The sequence below is a fragment of the Siphateles boraxobius genome, unplaced genomic scaffold, assembly GCF_051911475.1.
Source record: "Siphateles boraxobius isolate OS27281-9 unplaced genomic scaffold, OSU_SipBor_1 65, whole genome shotgun sequence".
In the NCBI taxonomy this organism is placed as follows: domain Eukaryota; kingdom Metazoa; phylum Chordata; class Actinopteri; order Cypriniformes; family Leuciscidae; genus Siphateles; species Siphateles boraxobius.
Window position 1 is genome coordinate 3,156,931 of NW_027509192.1, and position 22,896 is coordinate 3,179,826.

General features: G+C 40.3%; 2 protein-coding genes across 2 annotated transcripts; both read right to left on the reverse strand.

Moving 5' to 3' along the window:
- Positions 1 to 900: 900 nt before the first annotated feature.
- ambra1b (autophagy/beclin-1 regulator 1b) lies at positions 901 to 18,518 on the reverse strand. Its single transcript, XM_077210209.1, has 19 exons — positions 18,248 to 18,518; positions 17,216 to 17,432; positions 16,391 to 16,449; positions 16,116 to 16,299; positions 15,726 to 15,898; positions 15,339 to 15,405; positions 13,760 to 15,225; positions 13,400 to 13,486; positions 13,125 to 13,307; positions 12,938 to 13,018; positions 11,210 to 11,310; positions 10,951 to 11,061; positions 10,601 to 10,789; positions 10,293 to 10,447; positions 9,948 to 10,087; positions 6,091 to 6,189; positions 5,793 to 5,992; positions 4,681 to 4,815; positions 901 to 4,171 (listed from the first exon to the last, which is right to left on the reverse strand). The coding sequence occupies exons 2-19, from the start codon at positions 17,345 to 17,347 to the stop codon at positions 3,642 to 3,644; spliced, it is 4,092 nt and encodes a 1,363-aa protein (XP_077066324.1). The 5' UTR covers positions 17,348 to 17,432; positions 18,248 to 18,518; the 3' UTR covers positions 901 to 3,641.
- A 375-nt stretch (positions 18,519 to 18,893) lies between these two features.
- Positions 18,894 to 22,676, reverse strand: glcea (glucuronic acid epimerase a). The gene is made up of 4 exons (XM_077210285.1): positions 22,534 to 22,676; positions 21,564 to 22,138; positions 20,587 to 20,823; positions 18,894 to 20,482 (listed from the first exon to the last, which is right to left on the reverse strand). The coding sequence occupies exons 2-4, from the start codon at positions 22,057 to 22,059 to the stop codon at positions 19,458 to 19,460; spliced, it is 1,758 nt and encodes a 585-aa protein (XP_077066400.1). The 5' UTR covers positions 22,060 to 22,138; positions 22,534 to 22,676; the 3' UTR covers positions 18,894 to 19,457.
- Positions 22,677 to 22,896: the final 220 nt, after the last annotated feature.

Genomic DNA, 22,896 nt, shown 5'->3' on the forward strand with positions numbered 1-22,896 from the left:
TGTATGCTTAATGCAGATCCTGTCCTCTAAAGAGGAAGGCAGCAGTTACATAACAGATGGAATCTAATTACCTGACCAGTAATGTAGCTCCGCAGCTGTTTCACAGATTTTTTAATTATAATTCTATTATAATATTTTATTACCCTTTCTCATTTTCATACATCACACATACTACAACAAATTAGAGATGTTTCCAAATGTAAAGTTGTAATGAGGATGCTGGGATTTGGGCAGAGGCCTGTTCACACAAAGGAGAATAACTATATAATGAATGATTCTAATAATAGTTTTAAATATAAATGAATAGCAGAGCCCACACCACAACTATTACAACATTGTTGGAATCACTTTCAGAACTGCAGTGCATTCTTAGAATAAACAAAACAATATCATCCGCTAGTGTGGATGCTAATATGGTTATTGTTATAGTTTTCGATTTATGATAAAAAATCCTTGAGATTTCTTGTATTGTGACTATTTTGAAGTGGGGTGGAGGGGGGGGGGGTGGATGTGCTTATGAAAATTGTCAAGATACAAATAAACCTAAAATTAAAAACAACAACAAATATGAAATACAGTATTATAAAAAAAAATTGTCCAGACCAATTACTGTAAAGAGAATTGGGGAAAATGAGCTTAATTGTCATTACTGTAATTGGTCTTTTTTACTATGAAGTTTTTATTGTAATTTAAATTAGTTTTGGTGATTATCATTGATGTAGTAATTTTTTTAAAATTTAATTACATTACAGTAAAATAAGATGTCACAAATCATACTTTTTATTGATATTTTAGAAAGAAATATGGCCTGGATAGGTTCTCAAAAGGTTTCATGAGTTTCACTGTATTGTAATTAATAAATAATAATAATTTATAATAAATAAATGTCAACAACAACAATTAATTTCCATATTCCCATTTTATTAAAACTCTCATAATCGTCATTACCACAGGATCTTTGGTGTCCCACGAAATTCTTTTACAACACCTAATCCTCATTTTCACTAAATAAAGAACCAACTACACATTTATGGTAAGTCAAAACAACACATCCCTCCTGTCTGGGCAGAAGAGGAAGTCAAATTCTGGTCTTTTCCACTATCATGACTTAAGCTAAGGTACCGATCCAGCAGTGAAAGCATATACACAACCACACATCCAACAAGAACACAGTTACAGTTTTTAAAATGTCACACTTTCGGTCGCCGTCAGCTATTCAGCACATGAATAGTCCTAAAAGTCTAAAACAAACCCTGCATAAAGCAACTTCATAAAAATAAGGTGTGCATATGGTCAAAAATTAGATGTGTCCTTAAATGATGGTACAAGATATTTAGCATGTTCTCAAATGGAGTTTAAAGTAAAAAGGTCCCTCCTTCTTATCATAGACGCATTTTTTAAAATCAGGATTGCATTTGTCATTCACACAAAGAGTAAAATAAATAATCGAAATGACAGCCAACACAACCAGACGTTTACCAATTTTTCTACCAATTACTAAAACACTGAACATTCAAAAGGCTTATGAAGGAGCTATTCGGTATTGTCGGCTTTTGTGGTTCAGTATGGAGAAGACTCCCCAAGGCACTGAACTCATTGAAAAACACCAAAGGGTATGTGGTTTCTGAGAGGTTCCTCAGCTGCCATTGCTTGCTATGAGATCACAAGCCAACAGAATCTTACATCCACAAACTTTCAAAAAACAAACCATTCCTGATGAGGACCGTTTTTTTTTTTTTTTTTTTTTTTTACAAAAAAGCTAATTCAAGCCAAGCAGCTAAAAAACCAAAATCTTTTACACAAATAATAATTTTAGAAATGCTTGTTAATGAAAGGCCTGTGCATATGCAAATGCACTGACAACTCATTTCTAGAGTTGACCGATCATACACAAGAATCTAAACAAGCACAACAGAACTTACAAGGCAAGTGTGTCATTTAAAAAAAAAAAAAAAAAAAAAAATCCTGAAATATGGATTTAAGTTTTTTCTTCTTGATTTATCATCTCTACATTTACGATGCTACATTTATTTTTAATAAAACTCTGTAGGTTCAGTGGCGGAAACTCACAGACATACACATCCACACGTACAAGCATACAAACAGTGCCCGTCCTCAGTGACTCAGCAGTGTGCGCGCATATAGGGCCGTCACTGTCCTAAGTGTCCAATGTCCAAAAAAAAGCTTTTTAATGGGTTATTCAATTGTTTATTGTACATAATCCAGATCTAAAATAGAGATACGTCAGGTTTATCGTCTGTAACATTATTTTCGGTGCAGTTCGGAAGGACAAAATGGTGCTTAAGTGCAATCGCTTGCCATTTGTCCCTTACGCATCATAAGAGGCCTGTTGCATTTGGTAGAGTGGAATTAAACCCTCAGGCAATCGCTTGATTCAAGGTGAATTACTGGAGAATTGACAATCAGCAGCTGAATTGCGCAAACAATTGTTAAAAATCTGGAGCAAGAATTGTAACGTCTTATATTTCGGTTCTGAGTTAAGGTATTTCTGAGATATCACATCTGTAGGATTCGTACAAACGCATCAGGGATTTCAATCGCAAGAATCGCGACTGTGAACTGACCCATACACATAAGTTAGTGGTCACAAATGTATAAAACCCCAATAAAAACTGCTCAGCGTACCAAAATTTCACTTATTGTGCATGTGCGCTCGACAGCCTACATGCTAATTAGCTTAAGTCCCGTCTCCTCGTTTAGAAGCTCTGGAACTGGACACGCATGCAGATATGAGAGATATGAACCAGCATGAGGGTTCTTGAACTGATTTTTCCATCCAATGGACAATTACAGACAACATGCTTTCAAAAGTGTATTTTTCAAACGACAGATAAATAAATTCAAATTAAAACCATCATAAAATTCGACATCTGGAAGTTTAGTGGGACACCTGTTCAAGCACACAAGTCTTTCCAGTCTGAGAACTTCAAAGATGTTGTTCTAGACACTGATCAACCGGATGACTGGAAATCACATTATTGAACACACAAAAAAAATAATCACGTCAAGCATAATCTCTGAATTTGAACACAAAAACTGTTAGAGGATGTTGAGAGAGTTAGTGTTAAGCTGTGAAGAGTCTTTACTGCTTTACAGTTCCTCAAACCGAAATGTCCTGAAGACAACAGACCCCATCGGATCCAAAGGAATCATAAGGACACGCCCCCGGACAAAACTGGCACTTCGATTGGCTGATGATTTTTCTTGAAGCTTGAAAGGGTGGTTAACTACAACCGTGTAATTCCGTACTATAGTACGGGAAGGATTCAAGTATGATGCCCTTTCTCGCATGGAATGATGCAATGTCAGACTCAACCTTGAAAGGAAGAAAAATTAAAACTTAAGTGCAACACGCAAGTGCAATAATGATGCTTCCCCAAAGCGAGAATCTATTGTTTTGACAGAAAGGGTGAGGTTGACGCCTCCCAGTTAAGGAGACGGCATGAAAAACTTGGCACTCATTCATTCCCAAATAAGGCCAGAGTGAGAGGAGTCAGAACTGAGGCAGGAAGTTCAGTGGCTCCACCCCAAACATTATGTCCTGTCATTGTAACAAATGTTCCACCACGAAATGCAGACCAGTTTTGAGATGTTCGTCTCAATGACAACCTGACGCAAGACTATCTGCCATATAGGTCGTCAGGATAATCTCGGCTCCGGCTTTCACTGTAGCTGTTATGGTCATTGTTATTGTTGTTGCTACGGTTAGACATATTCAAACCGCTCGGGGATGGGTGGTGTTGCAAATCATCGGCTTGATGATCGGCAAACAAGTCTGGCTCAACCATAGGAGATACCCTCGCGACCTCAGAGCGAGTTGTAAACTGTGGCGGAAGCGGGGCGCCGCTGGACCCTGACGGCCCAGGAAGTTCTAGAGAGTCTACCAAGGGTTCAGTGCGAAAAAGAGATGGGATAGCGAGTCCAGCAGGCGCTTCCGCGGTTGGGTTTCCCACCTGAGTTGTCCTGACTGAGGTCTGCGAGCCACGGTGAATCCGATGGCTGACCACGATGTTGTTTCCAAAGCCACCCATCGAGGCCATAGTAGTGCTGCGTTCCCGCTGGACCACGGCCGTCATTCCTCCTTCAGCCATTAGGCGACGGATCCGAGACAGCGCGTCTTCTCCCATACCCGGCTCGGCTGCTGAGTCCGCTAAGATAAACCAGACAGAACAGTGAGAAGCTCATATCAGATAACGACGAAACAAACAAAACCAGACTGGATTCATCTCAGAACATGGGAAATTAGTGGGCAGACTTAATATGTAAGATTGGCGAAGAAAGCTGGAGCAAACAGAATTAAGATGAGTAATTTATTTATGTTAATTATGTTTTATCTCAAAAGCACACACACACATATCTTGGTCTTGGTTGACCAAAGTAAAAAAAACAGCCCAGCAACAATTAGGTCTTAGCGAGTTATCTATTATCTCTCCTCGTGTGCACACTGGGGCCCATTAAACGGAGAAAACGAGGGTGCAAATTAAATTAGACCAGCTAACAGCAGGTAATAAAGCACTTGAAACAGTAATAACAGTGTAAAGCCCCCAGTAGGACACAACACAGATCTCAGAGAGGTCAGTTCAATCAATTTCACTCCATTACCTGTGTCAGACGACAGAGGAAGAGACAGGATGAGAAAGAGTGAGACAAAGCAGTTACCGTGATATGTGGGGGGCAAGTTTGTCCGGTTCAGCGACCCCTCTGAAACCGATGCCTGAATCGGTGTGTGTAACATTGTGTGTGTCGTCTCTGGGTGTGTGTGTCTCTCAGTGCTGGTGCTGGCCACCTGAACCGCTGCAAGAGTAACACATTTGGCAGCTCTGAGTGGACATAATCAATATTACCTTAACTTGGTTACAAAAAAAGTGAACTGGAGCACTATAGATATCCGTTACAATCGCTATGGCCTTGAGCAAGACACTTCAGTAGAGGTCTGTCATCAGTAGCATTATGGCTGGGCGATAAATATATATATATATATATATATATATATATATATTGAATATTGAAAATGATTAGCTGGAAATATAAAATTAAGAAATAATATTAATGCATTGATTATGTGACTTAAATCCCAATTTATACTTCTGTCGTAGGCTGTGTGTAGCACACGTACCCTTCGGCGTACCCTGACGTGCACCTCTCCAAAAATGTAACAATGCGTCAATTCTATGCGGACGCAAGCGCTGTGATTGGTCTGCTAGTATTGCTCCCTCAGGCTTCACATTCTCCCTCTGCATGTGTACTTGCGCGTCAACGTGGACAGAGACACAGAAGTATAAATGAAAACAAACGAGTAGCCTACAGAGTATAGGCGTAGTTCCAACGCAGAAGTATAAATTAAGTTATTAAGGCTTATTAAAATGTTAATAAGTTAAAATTTGTAATGCGAGCCACTTTAAAGAAACTGATTCATGTACTTAAAATGAAAATATATAGAAGATCAGGAATTTAAGATCACATTTAATACTGTGAATAAAAGTATTACAAATACATTTTTAAGATAAAAAAGAAAAAGTAAAACAAAGAAAAGTTATGAGAAACAAATAATAAAAAATAATGAAAATCGTGTCTCTGAGATTGTTTTAAAAATCTGTAACAAAAATATTTTTTTACACTGAAGATGTAGCTACATATTGCTGTTTAGTTTTAATGCATGTATATAAATAAAATTTAATATCATTATCCCATAATTTTTGCAGTATATTCGTTTCTGTAAAAAAAGAAAAAAAGTGGATTTAGTGCAAATTACATTTATGCAAATGTCTTACTGTGTCTGGATGTGTATGCATTCTGAAAGGTACTGGCAGGAGGATGTTCTCTCTCCGTCTGGGTCTCGGCATTCTGCTGTCGGACCACTGGTGTCTGCGTCCCCTGTGAGGTCACAGAAGGCGCGGCCTGACGAGGCTGCAGGCCAATAGCGTTCATAAGGCCCATGTCACGGTCAAATCGCCAGCCGGACCTGCTCGTCCTGTAAGAAATATACACAAATGAGCATTTTCAGGATCCATGAATAACACTGGACTATGATATAACAAGCTATGAATTCAGATTCAGTTCGTTTCTGACCCTGGGCGCTCCACTCCACGGGTTCGGCTGCTGCTGTTGACAGTAAACAAAGAATCCATGTTCAGATCCGACGGACTGTCTCCATCACTGCGGAAATCACTGACAACAAAACAGATATTTTTAACTTCATTATCTTGTTTACACATCTAAGAAACAGTAATGTATGCTTCACTACAGGATTTCTGGCAGACGTGTCTCGCGTTTTTAACGGTCAGACTGGAAACAAAGCTATCGTGACGCCAAATCTCTTCAAAGAAGAAGAAAGCCGCGTCTTTACAACTGTGACAGTGAGCACTTATGCTCAACTAAACGCTGGATTTTCAAAATAATATGAAATATGTGAAGTTCATGGCAAAGACTCTTTAAGGTGCAATGTGTAATATTTCTGAGGATCTATTGACAGAAATGCAATATAAGATCCATAACTATGTTTTCAGTGTTGTATAAAGACCTTGCATAATGAACCGTTATGTTTTTATTACCTTAGAATGAGACATTTATATCTCCATAACCGCGGGCACCCCCTTCTATGGAGGTCGACATATCGTGTCGTCATGTTTCTACAGTAGCCCTAAACGGACAAACGCGTTTCATTACTATGTTGCTCTTCGTGCAAGGAAGCAAGCTTAGTTCAGCGAATAAAACACTGACACAATTATGAACAAGTAACAATAATATTCGCAATAACATATAGTTTTACTGAATAATTAAGTGAACATAATTTCTTAATTTATCCTTGTAAAGAAACCTCATTGCTGAACGTGCTACTCTCTGCTGTCTCAGACAATGTTGTTTTGTTGACTCAGTAACTTTTGTTGGTTGCAATTCGTAACCTCACCACTAGATGCCGCTAATAATCACACACTGCACCTTTCAAAATGTGTCCAAGTGTTTTACATGCCGGTTTGTTATTGTACTAACATCGATTTTACCTTTTCACGGCCTATTGTTTCAGCCTCAGACGCCTACAGGCCGTCTGATGCATAAGGCACACAAAATGGGAAACGCTTTCAAAGAGTTTCATAGCCGTAATCTGATTGTTTGAATTCTACAGGATTTCTGGGAGATGTGGGTGTCATGTTCTTGAACTGTCCGCCTGTAAACAAAGCCGTTGTGAAGCCCCCTCATGGAAAAAGAAAGCCGTCATGTTTACAACAATGAGCACATATGATCAATTAAACGCGGGATTTTCAAAAGAATGATGTTTTTACAATAAATTTGCACAATGTTCTTGAATGAATCATTTATTAAATGCATGCCGGTCTGTCAACGTAGGGACATCGATTTTATATTTCTTTCCAAGCTCCTAAACACGACGTGTAACAAAACGAACTGTGATTGGTTGCTTTACATGTCAGTCAGACTTCTTCTTGGGCGGTCCTTGGACAAAAGTCGCGATGGAGTCCAGACCTTCTGCCATCATTCTAAAGGTCTGGCTACATAAGACTAACGGCCCTAAACATGACGTTGAGCAAAACAAACTGTGATTGATTGCTTTACATGTTAGTCAGATGGCCTCTGGGTGGTCCTTGGCCAATGAAAGCAGCTATGGATTCCAGACCTTCTGCTATCAGTCTGAAGGTCTGGCTACACGAGACCACCCCTAAGGGATTCATTTTGTGATGATGACTGGCTGATTGTACATTATACCACTTATTACACAGCTAAATCACCAAATATTTAAATAAATGGACATTAAATATATTTTAGCGTGTGAAGAGCAGGAAACTGCAGAGTGATACAAGATACATGATACTATGTAGGGTATTGGTTGTTGATTGTAGAACGGCCAATCAGAAACAAGTATTCCTGCAGATCTCGCATTACTCTTTTAAAAGCACTAATATACACAAGATTTGACCAAATAACAAAATTGAACAACCGAATGGCACAGAAGCAATGGAATTATTATGACATACTCCATCTGTCCGTGTGGGCTGTGATCTGATTATAAACCCATCAGTTTGGGAGAGAATTCCTTGAAAGCGATGAGCTGCAAAAGTCATGGGGCACGGGGGTAATGTGGCCTGTAACCTTGTTAAAAAACAATAATTGCCTTTTTCCATTTGAACACCCGAGTTTCCTGCCACTAATGAAGAAGGTAATCTAATGAAAGGCGGCTTCAGGTAACACTGATTTATTAAAAGTCCTCATATAGTCCACATCTGAAAACTGACACTGATCTGGGATCAGGAACTTGACTATGTATTTGTTAAAGATGAAGATGATTTATAATGAATCAACTCTCGGGGTATTTGGCATTTTTAATCAATATTGACATGGGCTCTGGAACACATTTCTGGAAATTACTGGTTGTAAAAACACAGCTTTTATTGCGCTGTTAAACTGTGTTTCGTTTTATCTGCAATTTCCATGGCTCCTGTGCTTCACAGAGGCACTTGTTTTGTTTTACTTTGATGGATGGTGCGGCGTACTGGTTAAAGACGTGGGCTGGAAGCCAACAAGTTAAGTAGAAGCAATTCACAAACTATCACTATCATTTGCTCTTTTGCCTACAGCGGAAGTATTTTGAGTAGGGCTGTTGATTTAACATGTTAATTTAACTAATTAGTTATGGAAAAAATTGTGTGTTAAAATAATTTACGCATTTAACGCACACACACCCAGCCCCAATATTTTGTTATATTGTAAACAAAATATTGTGTGTTTTGCTCAATTTTCCAAAATAAAATATTACCTATAAAGCCACAGCAGAACTGTTGTGCTTCTCTGCATTTTCAACGAATCGGGTGAACCAATAATTCAATGGCTCATTTCATGAAGAAAGCCATTTAATTCCTGTATGAATCAGCCATTTGAGATAATCGCATATGAATGAATGAATAACTCAATGATTCAATGACTTACTCATTAGGATGTTTACCGCCAACTACTGGCAGTTTTAGTTTATTATTTAGGGTATAATTTAATAATAATATTTTTTTTTATATACATCACATTTCTATTTGAATAAAATAACAAGACCCATTTAAAACCCATTAATCTCATGTCATTATTTATGCAATTGTAATTGCAGTGTAAATGCATTCATGCCACCTCTGAGCTGCAATAACCTGTCTGTAAATTTATCCAAATACTAATTTAGATGCAGCTTCTGAAAATAAAAAATTCATGGCTATTGTAGCCTAAAAGTTAGCATAACGAATTCTATGTTGAATCAAACTTTTTGACATGTCTACTTGACGCTTTTCTCATTAAACACAATAATGACCTTATCTTTTGGGGGTAGTTTCTCAGCCAAAATTGACGAGCAATTAATTTGATTAATTCATCGGTACATTATGTAATTAATTAGATTAAAATTTTTATCGCTTGACAGCCCTATTGTTAAGGTTTTATAGTTGTTTTTTGGCCAAAATCTAAAGCAGCAATATATCCTCCAGGCAGGAGACGATACCATATTGCATTAGAGATATATATGATATATATTTACACAACATACAAATATAAGAATGTTAAACAAGCTCACATTTCATTACACTAAAAAAGTAACAATACAAATTGTGGTAATTGACTATATTACCCAATACAATGTACTTTTATACTTATTAGAACTTATCACTATTAGCTTAACAACATGCTAACTCTTGAAAACTTGTAAAACTTGAAGACTGTAAACAGCAAGGCATCTCAATAGGTTTTTCCCAATAGGCATAACACTTAGTCTTTGTAATAGATATACAATAATGGATAAAAACAATTGGTAAATGAATAAAGTGTATATTACTGTGTTTTACGATTTGATAAGGACATTCAAATTTGCTAAGGACTAAAGATATGCATGTGGAGCAGATGGTCTACTGGGTGACGGTTGTTTTAGCTGGGTGTTCACTTACACCGGTCTGCAGATGACCAGATCGCCCTTATTGGTTCCGTAGGCCAGTCCCATGCCTGGCTCCGGAAGCCACCGGGCTGAGTTAATACTGACGTGTCTCCTTTGGTCTGGAGCCATGGGGTACACCACATTAAACATCATCTGCAGGATGTCAAGAGAAAAAGGACCATAAAAACAAACAAACACGGAAAGCAGAAAAACAGTGTTAGTCACAGTACTGAATGAATCTTTATGGCGTTGTTTGGTCTATGAATAAAAACTCTACATAAATGCCAGTTTAAACCTATATCATTTCCTTTCCAGTTTTGCATTTATTGAAAAATAAGTGGCATTTTCAGGCTCTTACTCTAATGGAGGTCTCTCCTCCGTGTGGCTGCTGCAGCCGGAACACTTGCGCCACCATGTGGTCAGTGGTGGGATGGAGCAGGATACGTCTGGAGGCCAGTCCTACCATTACGTAGCAACCCATGGGTGAAAGACTCACTGAGATTGCATTTGGACCTGAAATGCAAGTTTAAAAACAAAACTCAGAGGAATTTCTGCTATAAAAAGTCAATATTTTAAAACTAAGCCAGAATGGTCATTGCATTACTGCCAAAACCAAAAGTTATTGGTTAATTTGAATTGTTTGGTGAACTGTTCCTAAACACCGACCGAATCTCTTGGTGTACAGCATTTCTCCAAGATTATGGGGAGCAAGGGAGTAGACGGCTAGGATGCCCTCATCTGCAAAACCCCGTTGGCTGCTGGGAATGAACACGGCCAGCAGCTGCCCGTCCGCTGATATATCACAGCTGGCATCGTTGTAGATCTTACAGTGAGGAACCAACACATTCACAGTGGCTAAGATGGAAAAAAAGAGACAAATATGATTAAATAAGATAAACAAACATATTGTAGCATCTGAAGCAGTTAAAAGTAAAACTTTCAAGCTACCAATTCGGATACTGTCAAGCAAAAACAGATGTATTAGCTCAAAACCAGTAGAACTTGGAAGAACGCACCATTGCTGATCTCCGGAAGGTCAAACTTGGTGAAATCCCACCACTGCAGCCTGTAAGTGGTGTTGGCAATGTTACTGGCCACAGCTGACTGGCCGTCACCAATAGATGCTCCTGCAACAGAGCATTACGGGTAGATTCATTTAATTCTCTTCCGTTTGATTCAAATCACTATTCGTATAGAGAGTTTCTGGACCTTATGGGCTAAAAATGATTCAGGATGCTTCATGAATGAAACACAATAAGACACTTCCTGTTGTACCTGCTAATACTCTGTTGATAGAGGAATGAGTGGCCAGGCCTGACTGACCCCTTTCATGGAAGAGTCCAGCGTAAGGCAAGTACTCCGGTAACAGGAACCTCCTTCAAACGAAAATACATATAAAGAAATGTTTACATGAATAAAATATATTAACATTAATGTATCAACTTTGTACAATCCCATTACATTTATTTATATTAATATTTTCACTTAGCAAGGATGCACTCATTTGATCAAAAGTGACATTATAGATTTAAAATGTTACAAAAGATTCCCATTTCAAATAAAGTAACTTTGTATTAATTAAAGAATCCAGAAAAAATGTATCACAGTTTCCACAAAGTATTAGGCAGCACAGCTGTTTTCTACGGAGCCCGGGAAGTCACCCGTGGCAGAAAAAAAAAAAAAAAATCCGTGGCGACGGTTTTGCAATCCGTCCACCGTACTCACGAATTCTCAAACTGTTCCCTCGGTTTATCAAATCGTGCCCACGGATTAATAAATTGAACCCACGAGTTTCTAATCCGTGCACTCAGATTTGTAAACCATGCCTTCAGTTTTTGCAATCTGTACCCACAAATTCATAAACCGTGCCCACGCTTTCAAAATCCGTTCCCACGGGTTTTTAAACTGTACTCACGGATGTGTGGCTCCTCCCCCAGTCTGAGCCGGCAGATTCAACCAGGCAATCTGTTACGATGTGGGATCCCTATAGCCTACACATTGCATTGTGTTTATAAACTTTATTTTTAAAAATGGATAATTTAATCATAATTAAGACAATTTTTATTGTGTATTAAGTGGAATACATCAAATTGTCTTAACTGCGTCTGCATGCTTCAAGTGATTCTGAATTGTAGCTGATATGGGGTGGAACATATATGATTTAATATGAATGACGTGAATCAAAATCTTTTGTTTATTTGTGATAATCTTAACACTTTATTATTATTGTTTATTTAGATGCCCGTCATTCATATTATATTGTATATTCCACCCCATACCCGCTACAATTGAGAATCACTTGAAGCATGCAGACAAGACAATTTGATGTATTGCACTTAATGCACAATAAAACAATATACAAGATTCAATAACAACTTATCTCCTGGTGTTCTTCTAAAATGAGGACGAGCCACAAATCCGCGAGCCACAAATCCGTGGGAACGGATTGTGAAAGCGTGGGCACGGTTTATGAATTTGTGGGTACAGATTGCAAAAACCGAAGGCACGGTTAACAAATCTGAGAGCGCGGATTAGAAACTCGTGGGTACGATTTATTAATCCGTGGGCACGATTTGTTAAACTGAGGGAACAGTTTGAGAATTCGTGAGTACGGTTTATAAACTGAGCGGACGGATTGCAAAACCATCACCACGGAGTGTTTTTTTTTTCTCCCACAGGTAAGGCAAGTTCTACGGGCTCCGTAGTTTTTAACATTGATGATAAGAAAGGTTTCTTGAGTAGCCAATCAGCATATTAGAATGACTTCTGAAGGATCATGTTACACTGAAGACTGGAGTAATGATGCTGAAAATTCTGCTTTGCCATCAAATTACACTTTAAAATATATTAAAATAGAAAAGTTATTTTAAATTGTAATGATTGATCAGATGAATGCAGCATTGGTGAGCATAAGAAACTTCTTTAAAAAAAAAACTTTCCGACCCCAAACATTTGAACATCAGTGTATGACAGGCAAAGTCAAACGTCACATATGACACTGACCTTGGAACAAAGCGCCCGAGTGAGGGGGCAGACATTCGAGCATTGCGGGGCATTCTGTGTCTTGTTCTGTCTCCAGGCTCCCTGTGACAGCAGGAGAAAAGAAATATTAAACATTTTCCTTTTTAATACAACAGTAAAATGGATTCATATAATTAATGGCAAATGCAATGTGTATTATCAGACTCACTCGATGTCCTCATAGTCTCCATCACTGGCTTCCGGTGGTGTGGAGGATGGGTTGTTGGACTGGCTTTCAGCTTGAGAGTTTGAGAGCGTCCGTAGGCGATTCTGCAGTGAACGCTGGCGTATGCTTTCTCTCCGAGACAGATATTGGATCATCCTTTGAGCATAGTAAGCAGCTGGAGACAGCCTGAGGAGATGTGAAAGAGGGAAAGAGGGGGTCAAACTCTGAATCAGCCTTGAGTTTGTACATACAGGCAGTGTAACTTTCCAAACGGGTACCTGGCAGGATCTGGGTATATAGGATGATCTCTGGAGCCAGACATATCATAACGAGAAAATGGAAACAACGACGATTCCAACAACCTCCTAATGCAAAAGATGAGAAATATAGAAGTAACAGAAAAGACAATGTAAAGGTGAGGTCACATTTACCGTTGTTTTACAGGCAAAATCCAGGTGTTTCAATAGAAATACGCACAACCTGGAATTTTTAAAGGCAAAAGATTTCCCAATGCTGATTTCGCAACAGATACAAGTTGGCCATGGTATGGCCAAAGATATTTTTTGCCTGCAAAATTTCGCTAACGTGACCGCACCTTAATATCCAAATTTGGATGTGTACATCTTTTTCTTCCTCACCTCCTGAGTGAGTCCTCGTCCGGATTATCAACAGGCACCTCTGGGTTTAAGGCGTCTTGCGCTGCCTCAGAAGAAGCGCTGGCCGTTGGTTGCCGGTACACGCTTTCCCACTGCCCTGTCTCCTGATTGTACACCAGACCCATGGGCTGCTGCTCCTGTAGCCCAGAGGAGGCCTCGCTCAACTCCATAGGCCTCATCTCAGGGGCTCCGGCTTCCACTCGTGCACCCTGACCCGGGTCCTCAAACGGAGGCACTGAAAGCGGCCAGGATGGTCCATCTTGAGAAGAAGAGGAAGAAGAGGTCTGACCAGAACGTTCCCATCTTTGGGTGTCATGGTTGAAGGTGAGGAGGTTGTGGCACGAACGGCAGCGATTGGGGTGGTTTTGTGAGGGGCCTGCGACCGTGTCTCCATTTCCAGTGTGGGAAGAGCCGTTATGTGAAGGCCCGGGTCGATCTCTGTCCATGCTACTGTTGAGCAGCTCCTGCATTGGTCCTGGTCCACCTGCCACCTCTCGGCTGCCACCAGGTCGCTCCAACTCCTGCATGCGCTCATATTCCATGAAGTAACGGCTCAGGTTGCACTGCAGGACGTTGCGTATGGAGGCGGGATTGTTGCGTTGGGTGTTGTCGTAGAAAGGGTGATGGCCGCTACTTGTGCCATCGTTGGCTCGTCCCCGGTTGGGATCCATGCCGGGCAGCACTAGGCCCCGCCCTTCCGTAGCAGACGTGTATATGGGTGATGAAGAGGAACCATCGGGGAACCTGCGCAGGGAGAGGAGATCCATTGAAGAAGAGCTCGTCCTAGGCGGGGGCAACACACCCCTTCCGACACTGCTTTCTACCCCAATCGCACCTAACCCATGTTCATGTCCCATGCTGAGCAGACTACCAGACCAATCAGCCCCAGGGAGACGCCCGGGGGCCTCGAGAGGCCCGGGCACCTGTGACCCCAAGGGATCAATAGTCCTAAGAGGCAAGAGACCCCGATGTATAGAGTTCCCCGCAGTCCCGCTGAACACACTGCTAAAAGCAGAAGGTCGATCCGTAGAGGTGCGGGTCTGGCTGGGGGCGGGCGAGAAGGCGGAGGAGCCCGACTGAGTCTGCGGTTGAAGCGAATCCGAAGGCTGGAGGCCTGTCGGATTCTGCGTGAATAAGTTCCGCGTTGCGGCGCAGCGATTGCACAGGCAGCCCAGACCCAAATGCTGAGTGCAGCCCTGTGAGGCCGAGCGGTCACTCGGTTCCGTCCGCACCGGGTACTGGAACCGAGGTATGCTGGGAGGCTCACGGGGCTCCGGGGCGGGACGGGACTGATCGCCGGCCTGTGCCCCAGAGGAGCGAGAGGACAAGATATGCAGGAAATTGTGCAGGATGGGCGTGCGGCGTACAGGTGGGGAGCGTAAAAGAGACCGTTGGCGGAACAAAGCCATCTCCATACTGTCCATGGGAACTTCAGTGTCATCTTCATTCTACACAAACATAGTAAAACTCTTATGAAATTACATTTATCACTTTCTGTAAAGAGACATGCATAGAACATTATATTACAGCTATTTTGACAGGAAAAAGGGTCGTTTCTAACCTGCTGGTTGGATGGGTTCACAATAGCTGTCAAGAGATTATGACCTAGAGGATCAAATCTCACCAACCTGGCCAAAAAAAAACAAAAACAAAAATTGAGGAAGAAAACTTTGAAAAAAACAACAACCCATTAATTCATAAAGTCACCATCAATTGGCATTCACAACCCATTACACTTGTGCAATGTGAAACCTCAAACTGAAACAGAATAGTAAAGGAGAAAAAAATGCAGGTCAGGACTTGTTATTACACATGAAGGATTATGAAAATAAACATTTTCTTTAACATGCTTTGATTAATCATGCACAGGAACATGATTTAAAAAAGAAAATATGGTCAATCCTTTTTCATGTTAACCATTATGACATAAACAGGATTGCTTCCCCACCGGACACGTTCTGTCTCGCTGGCGGTCTTGACCACAGCAAAAGGTTCTGGTCGGCTCCAGTCCCAGAAGTGAAGTTCGTTGTTAGTGGCGATGAGGAGGAGCTGAGCTGTGGGGTGGAACGCTAGAGAAGCGATGGCAACATTACTCTCTGTGAACCAGCTCTCACTACCACCCTGGGAATGGGGAAAAACATCCACAAAGTTTATTTAAACAGCATTTTCTAAGCCATGTATATGTGTAGATGACTTACAAATGGATCAGACCAGAATATCTGCTTTGAGCTGCTACTGAACGGTATGAAAATCAAACACAAATTAACACGCAAGATTAAAGGGGAAGGTCCACACATCTAAGGAACAACTAAACCATTAAACAAAGACTGATGCTCACATGCAGGTCCCAAATGCGGACTTCTCCATCAAGGCACCCAGAGGCAACCAGGCCAGGGATGGTGGGGTGAAAGGTCACACACCAAGGTGTGCGTCGATGTCCCACTAAAGAGTGCAGGCACTTTCCTGTTTTCACATCTGTGATGTAGATGTTGTGGTTGACGTGGGTTGAGGCCACAAGATTCCTATTAACATATGTAAACACAACATCAGAAGATGAGGCAAATCACAAGTAATTTAACATCTATTGTTTTTTTTTGTTGAAAATGTTGTTACCTATCTGGACTGAAGGTCAGCAGGAAGGTTGATCGTGGATTATCCGGCAACTCTACTTTCTGTAGAAATAATTGAGACATTTATATTTCACACATTAGCCTCAGTGAACTTTCAGGGCCAAACAAAGACTATTACAAATTATAAAATAATATAATTTATAATAAAATATTATATTCGAATAATAACAATAAAGTAATATTAAGTGTGTAATTGTATTAATATTGTTTATATTAATACTAAATTAATCTAACAATTAAAATGCAGGCAAAATCAAAAACTTGACAAAAAAAAAACTCTTGTTCTGACAATTCTTTCAATGAATATAACTGTCAGTGGATGTTATTTTTTAATTTTTTTCACTATACAAGAAAAACACATCAAATGACCAAGATAGGCATTATTTCTACAGTAAAACAGGAACATGCATATTTCTATGATTACAAAATTGTTATCAGTTATGGATGCCATCAATCCTGATTTTCCAAATGTTTCATTTTCCAAATGGTTTGCATATTCATCATTTTTAAACCGCAACTATACACAACATAACACTGGAACCTAAGGATCTAAAATGCTTGGTTTGCAATTTCATTCATTACTCTCATTGAATACAAAAAAATTCTTAAGATAAATGCAAATTTGACCATTTCTGCTGAATTACCAGAGGATAGCCTGTTTTGGGGAGGGGAGTCTTTTTTTCAATATTCTCTGCTGCAAAAATTGACACATTATTCTGATTCTAAATTCTTGCCCTGGTCTATATAGAAACATCTGCTGAGTGTAGGCCAGAAAGTACCATTAGAGACATTAAAGTTGATATCCTACCTGGCTCTGCCATTTCATCCAGCGCGTTCGGTCTTCCACCAGCTGCTGCAGGAGCCGTTGGGTGCCCAGCATGCGAGCTCCTCGCTCTCGACCCGACAGGATCAGCACAGAGTTCCGGTTCTGCAATGCCATTTTTCCTCTCTAGTGCTCCACGGCCCGGCCGGCCTTCCTCGCACACGGGCCGGACACTAACTCAGCAGCACGCCGGCCATGCAGACTGGTGGATGGACATAAAGCTTAAATCAACACACAGCAATCTATGGGTTTGTAACATTTATAATAATAACCAGAGAACTTTTGACAGATGATTTACTGATGAAATAAAAGTGACCAGGAGCAAGTTCAATGTTTATTCCCAGTATTTATAACCAGATTTCAACACACAAGAGACAATGAACATAAATTACAGCTTATCTTTGGACAGATTTCTGAACAGAACTGACTGATCAAGCAACAAAACCCTTAATTTCAAAGTTTTAACAGCATATGCAATAACAATACCTGCTGACTACAGCTGTTTAGCAGATCTGTTATGGCTCCAATGGGCCCAACAATCAAATCCATCAAGCATCACTCACTTATGTGCGTTTAGCCATGATGTTACACCAAAACTTTACCTCTGATATGGTCATATTATATATGCATGTTGTGGGGACAATTAAAGCCCTATCAGATGTGCTGAGCCATGTAAACAAACAAGCCATTTAAATCCACACCATGCCTGTGAAATTTTCATTCACATTTGATCAACAGCAAACCAGAGACAACAAAATATGCACATAAACACCATCAATAAAGGAATTAAATGTTTTTTCTTGTCGTGTGACTAACAATAACTCACTGCCGTGACCGCCCAAATATGGAAACTGAACAGAAGCTAACTTACAGTGTTAGCCACCGTTTATTCGCTATAAACATTCATTTAATTAAGCATATTTTAGTTATAAAAGTATCACATATACACACATAACCACAAACACGCGCTAGATGTTTTGAAATACAGATTAAACCGTGAATCGATATTTTACATACCTGTTCTGTTGTGTTTGTCAGTGAAATGTCATCGAAGGCGCTGTTAGCCTCTTAGCCGAGCTGGATCGTTATTAACTGACCTGGAACGACAACCGACCGATCCGAAGCGGGGAGCAGATTATATTCATGTCATTTAGGAGTATCTCAATCAAACCGTTCGAATTATCGTGACATTATGAGGATGTATTGGGGTAGCTATAGAAGAAATTATGCTAGCTAACTGGTTTGTGGGTAGCTCGGCGTAGGCAGGCATACTAATCGATAGAAGACTGCATTGAGTTACTTTAGGTCGGTTAATCAATTGCAGAGTGGATTGCACCTCCATGACAGGCGAATTCAGATTCTGCCATTATAACTTATTATGGTCATTGGTTTTAATTTATTTAATATATATTTATTTACATGTATTCATATCTTAAAAATAAGTGTATTATAAGGTTCTAAAATAATTAAGTGACGTTACATAAAGTCCTTACAAAATAGTACTGTGGCATTACTATGTACAGTGATTGTGTCAGATTATAATACCATGGCACTTTGTTACAGTAAGTAATGATTACCATATTGAGGTTTTATAGGCTCCGAGGTACTTCAAAGAATATCGTTATGTGCCTCTTTTTGGTAGAAATGATTTCTCACAGAAATATTTAGTTTTAAAATAGCACATTTATTAAGCTTTAAATAATTACATACTAAAAAACAATTCAAAGTGTGCAACTGTATAAAATTTTGATAACGTATGATAGGATTGTGCTTTAAAATACAAAGATCAAATAATTCTAAAACATTTCTAATGCAAAGCACTCATTTTACTATTTTGCAAAAATAATGACATTTTTTACAGTATAACCTATTCATAGATACATTTATACACAATCCTTTGTGATTACTCACAATTATCAATTGTATGCATTAAGATAAAGTAATTTTTAGAGCAAATTTTCTGTGCTTCCTTCAAAGGTGTGTAAATAACTGTGCATTGCTTCTTACATTCAAATATACTATGATATTTTGGAAATACATATTTTAGAAGACTGCACATTCTAAAAGTCCATACAACAACTCAAGCTCTTCGGCATTACACATTAAAGCAATCAAGTCGGATACAATATGCACCCTTTTCTGTGCAAAGTAAAAATGCGTGTTCTCAGTTTACTACATTCTCAAACAATAGTTCAAATCTTTATATAAAACTGCCCTCTGAGCATGTCTAGTTGTGCTTGGCCCGGCCTCCTTTCAGGTAAGTCTTCCAGCGTTTCACATATTCCCTGAAAATGGGGGCGCTGTCGATTGATGCGAGCAGTTGTAACTGGTTGATGTGAGTAGTGTGGTAGTCCCAACGTGCTAAATTAGGGGCAACACCAAGGGTAAAGTGTCTCAGGTCATAAACTGTTCCAGAGCCTGTGTCAAACAACGGCAACATGTACTTGAGTGACTCCAGTCCTTGACTGAAGAGTATGCCAGCTTCTCGACCAAGCTTGTTGCCTGCCGTCTCCGCCACATCGTACAGCCCAATCAGAGAGTAGATAAAGCCGTTAAGAACAAACGAACTGGGCGTTGTTGGGTATTCCTCATACCAGTCGTACTTGTTCATGAATGTAGCTTTGACGCCACATTGTTCTGAAGTCTTCTTGAAAAGGGATGTCGCTCGGATTGCGGCGCCGAGGTATGCAGGGTTATGCGTTGCCAGGTACGCCCTCACTAATGTCGACATGGCTTGGCCTTGGGCCATGGCGGAGTACCATCCTGGCTCTAAGCTCTTGAAGCCCTCTCCGAGCTTACGGGTCACCTTGATCGGCCACCCTCCGTGCTCATCCTGGTTATAAAGAAGCCAATCACTGGCAGCAAAGAAGGCAGCCATGTGTGCGGTGGAAGACACAGTGATATTGCTGATGAATCCAGACCCTCTAAGAACCAGCTGGACCACACGGCGAGGTATGATTTTGGTCGCTTTCACCACTTTAGTGTTGGACAAACCAATGCCTTTACGCAAATCCGTTACTAAGTCACGACTGATGGAACTCCAGGTGACTCTGGGGCCGATGCCGTATGTGACCTCTCTGGCTTTAAAGGAAAGAAGGAGTGGGCTAGTTATGTAATGGATAATGTAAGGAGGTCCCTTTTCTGTGGTCTCCAGAACAACAGAGACACTACCATTGGAGATAAACTTCACATCAAAGGTCAGGACGAAATCTTTTGCGTTGTCCAAGACCAAAGACACACCATCGGAGTTCTCTATGGAAATACCACACAGTAATCATCCATCTATGATAATTACAAAAACAGTCCATACAACAACTACAACTTCAAACGTACAAAAATTCACAAGGAGTTCATACCCGCTGTGACAAAATGGTGCGCAAACCCAGAGCGACCTTTATCCTGGAGCTTGGAGAGCGTGCAACCCTTAGGGACGACCCACGGACTTGAGCCCTCTTTTTCCTCTAACATGCCATAGATCTTTACGTCCGGTGGCTTCTCTGTGAGGTTCTTGCTGTAGTGGCTCAGCCCATACTGGGCTATTTGGATGGGGTAGAAGTACCCCTGAGGACCCCACTGGGTAGACATTGGTACACCTGTAAACATAAAAACACAAAAGGTTGATTCCAGAAATAGGATAACGCAGTATGAAACCATTTATGCAAGGCTTAGCCAATCCTGCTCAAGGAGAGCTTACTTCCTGGAGACTTCAGCTCCAACCCTGCTGCAACACACCTGCCTGTCATTTTTAAGTAACCTTAAATGACTTGATCAGTTTTCAGGTGTGTTAGTTTGTTATTGGATGCAGAGGGGTTTCTAGCCTTTACTGGGGCACAAGAACTCTATCAAATGTGTTTCCAAATTTTTATGATTTTTTTTTTAATATACTGTAATGGATAGTATATAAATTGTCTTTACCCCCAATAGAGTCGTTCACAATGTGCATGTGCAATAAAGATCTACTATATCGCTGACAAACTATAAAGCATTTCCAAGTTTTGTTTCCTAAAATGGATTGTAGGTAAAATATCATGTTACTATTTCGATGTGAGAAACCAATGCGAACAATTTAGTGCAACTGTCTGAACAAATCAAACCGAATCATAAAACAATTTCAGACCTTTTTGAAAAGCCGATTCAAAGTTATTCATTAGTGAATCTGGAATTGTCCTATATTTTAACATCATGTAATATTATACCGCTGGGACACAGCAGTATTTTGGTGGGGCTTGTGTCCCAGTAAAAAAGGGTCTAGACACCCCTAGTTGGAGCTGAACTTTGCAGGACAGTAGCTCTCCGCAAGCAGGGTTGGCTACCCTGGATTTAAGGATACTACCTTCCACACCACTGATGCATTTCACCCGATCCCGCACCTCCACGTTGTAGCCTTCAAAAGACATGAAGACACCATCTGGGTGGTAAGGCTCCCTCTGGGCGTACACCCGAGAGTAACTGTGGGAGAACTCAAACCGCTCCGTCCCATCATACTGCACCAGACGTCCGTAGACGTCAAAGTACCGTTCCACCCAGCTGAAGGGCAGATACACCTCGCCCCCTTCCCTACGGCCTTTTATGATCACATCTTCATTGATGAGGCAGTCGATCTGCTCATAAGTGACTTCTCTGGATCCAGGTGGGGCTTCGGGGGCCTGCCAGTTGTCCTCCTCCTCCTCCTTTTCTGGGGTGGGTGCAAACTCCAGCTGAGGTCTGATCTGTGTGGTCAGTTCTTTGTCACTGGAGCACTTGTTCCACAGCAGTATAGTGATGAGGGCAAATACAGCACAGATGACTATCAGAGTCTTGTGATTAATTCGAGACACCAGACAGCGCATTGTCACATCACAGCCATGCGGTGTTAGTGGAACTGACACCAGAACATATCAGGTAACCTTTATGATTCAGGTGCAGCATCTGCAGACAAAGGTAAAGATGGTGAATATGGGTCCACCATTTTGTCATATTCTAGGTATAACCACACAAAAAAATGACAATGTCAAATATTACAAGTCACTGGTATAAATAATTTTATTGTGAAGCCTGTCAGTCATATTACCAGTAAATTTAAATGCAACATTAAACGTTAATGTAGTAACATACTAGGCTATCTGGATTCAACTTGCATGTTACAATTATGAATGAGAAATCATTCCCGTTACTGAGCACTAATCCTTCAGCACATACACGGACAGGCGAATGATTATAAAATCTAATCGCATCAATCTAAATTGAAACGGCGAGGGCTCATGTGATTTTGAATGCCGCTGAACAACATGCAGAGCTGTAAAACGGAATGAAACCATACTTACGATCACCTGAAAACAGCACGACGTCTGCGCGAAGGTCTATGAACGCATAACATAGTCAGTCAAAGAAAAATAAATGCTGAATGATTCCTCTCGCCTCAAATCTGCATAGTAGATGCTTCTCCTGTACTGATGCAGCACTGGCCAATGAGAGGCGACTGACCTCCGTAGCAGCCAATCACCAATCTAATGTCAGAAAGGTGTGACATAAGTTGAATATTGATATATTTATTTTATTACATTATTTATTAATCCTTTAACGAGTATGCATTTATTTGATAATGATTATTATATATGACATATTTTAGAATAATATTGAGGTTAAAAAAAAGCAATAAGTAAACGTTTATAGGTTTACTATTCTGT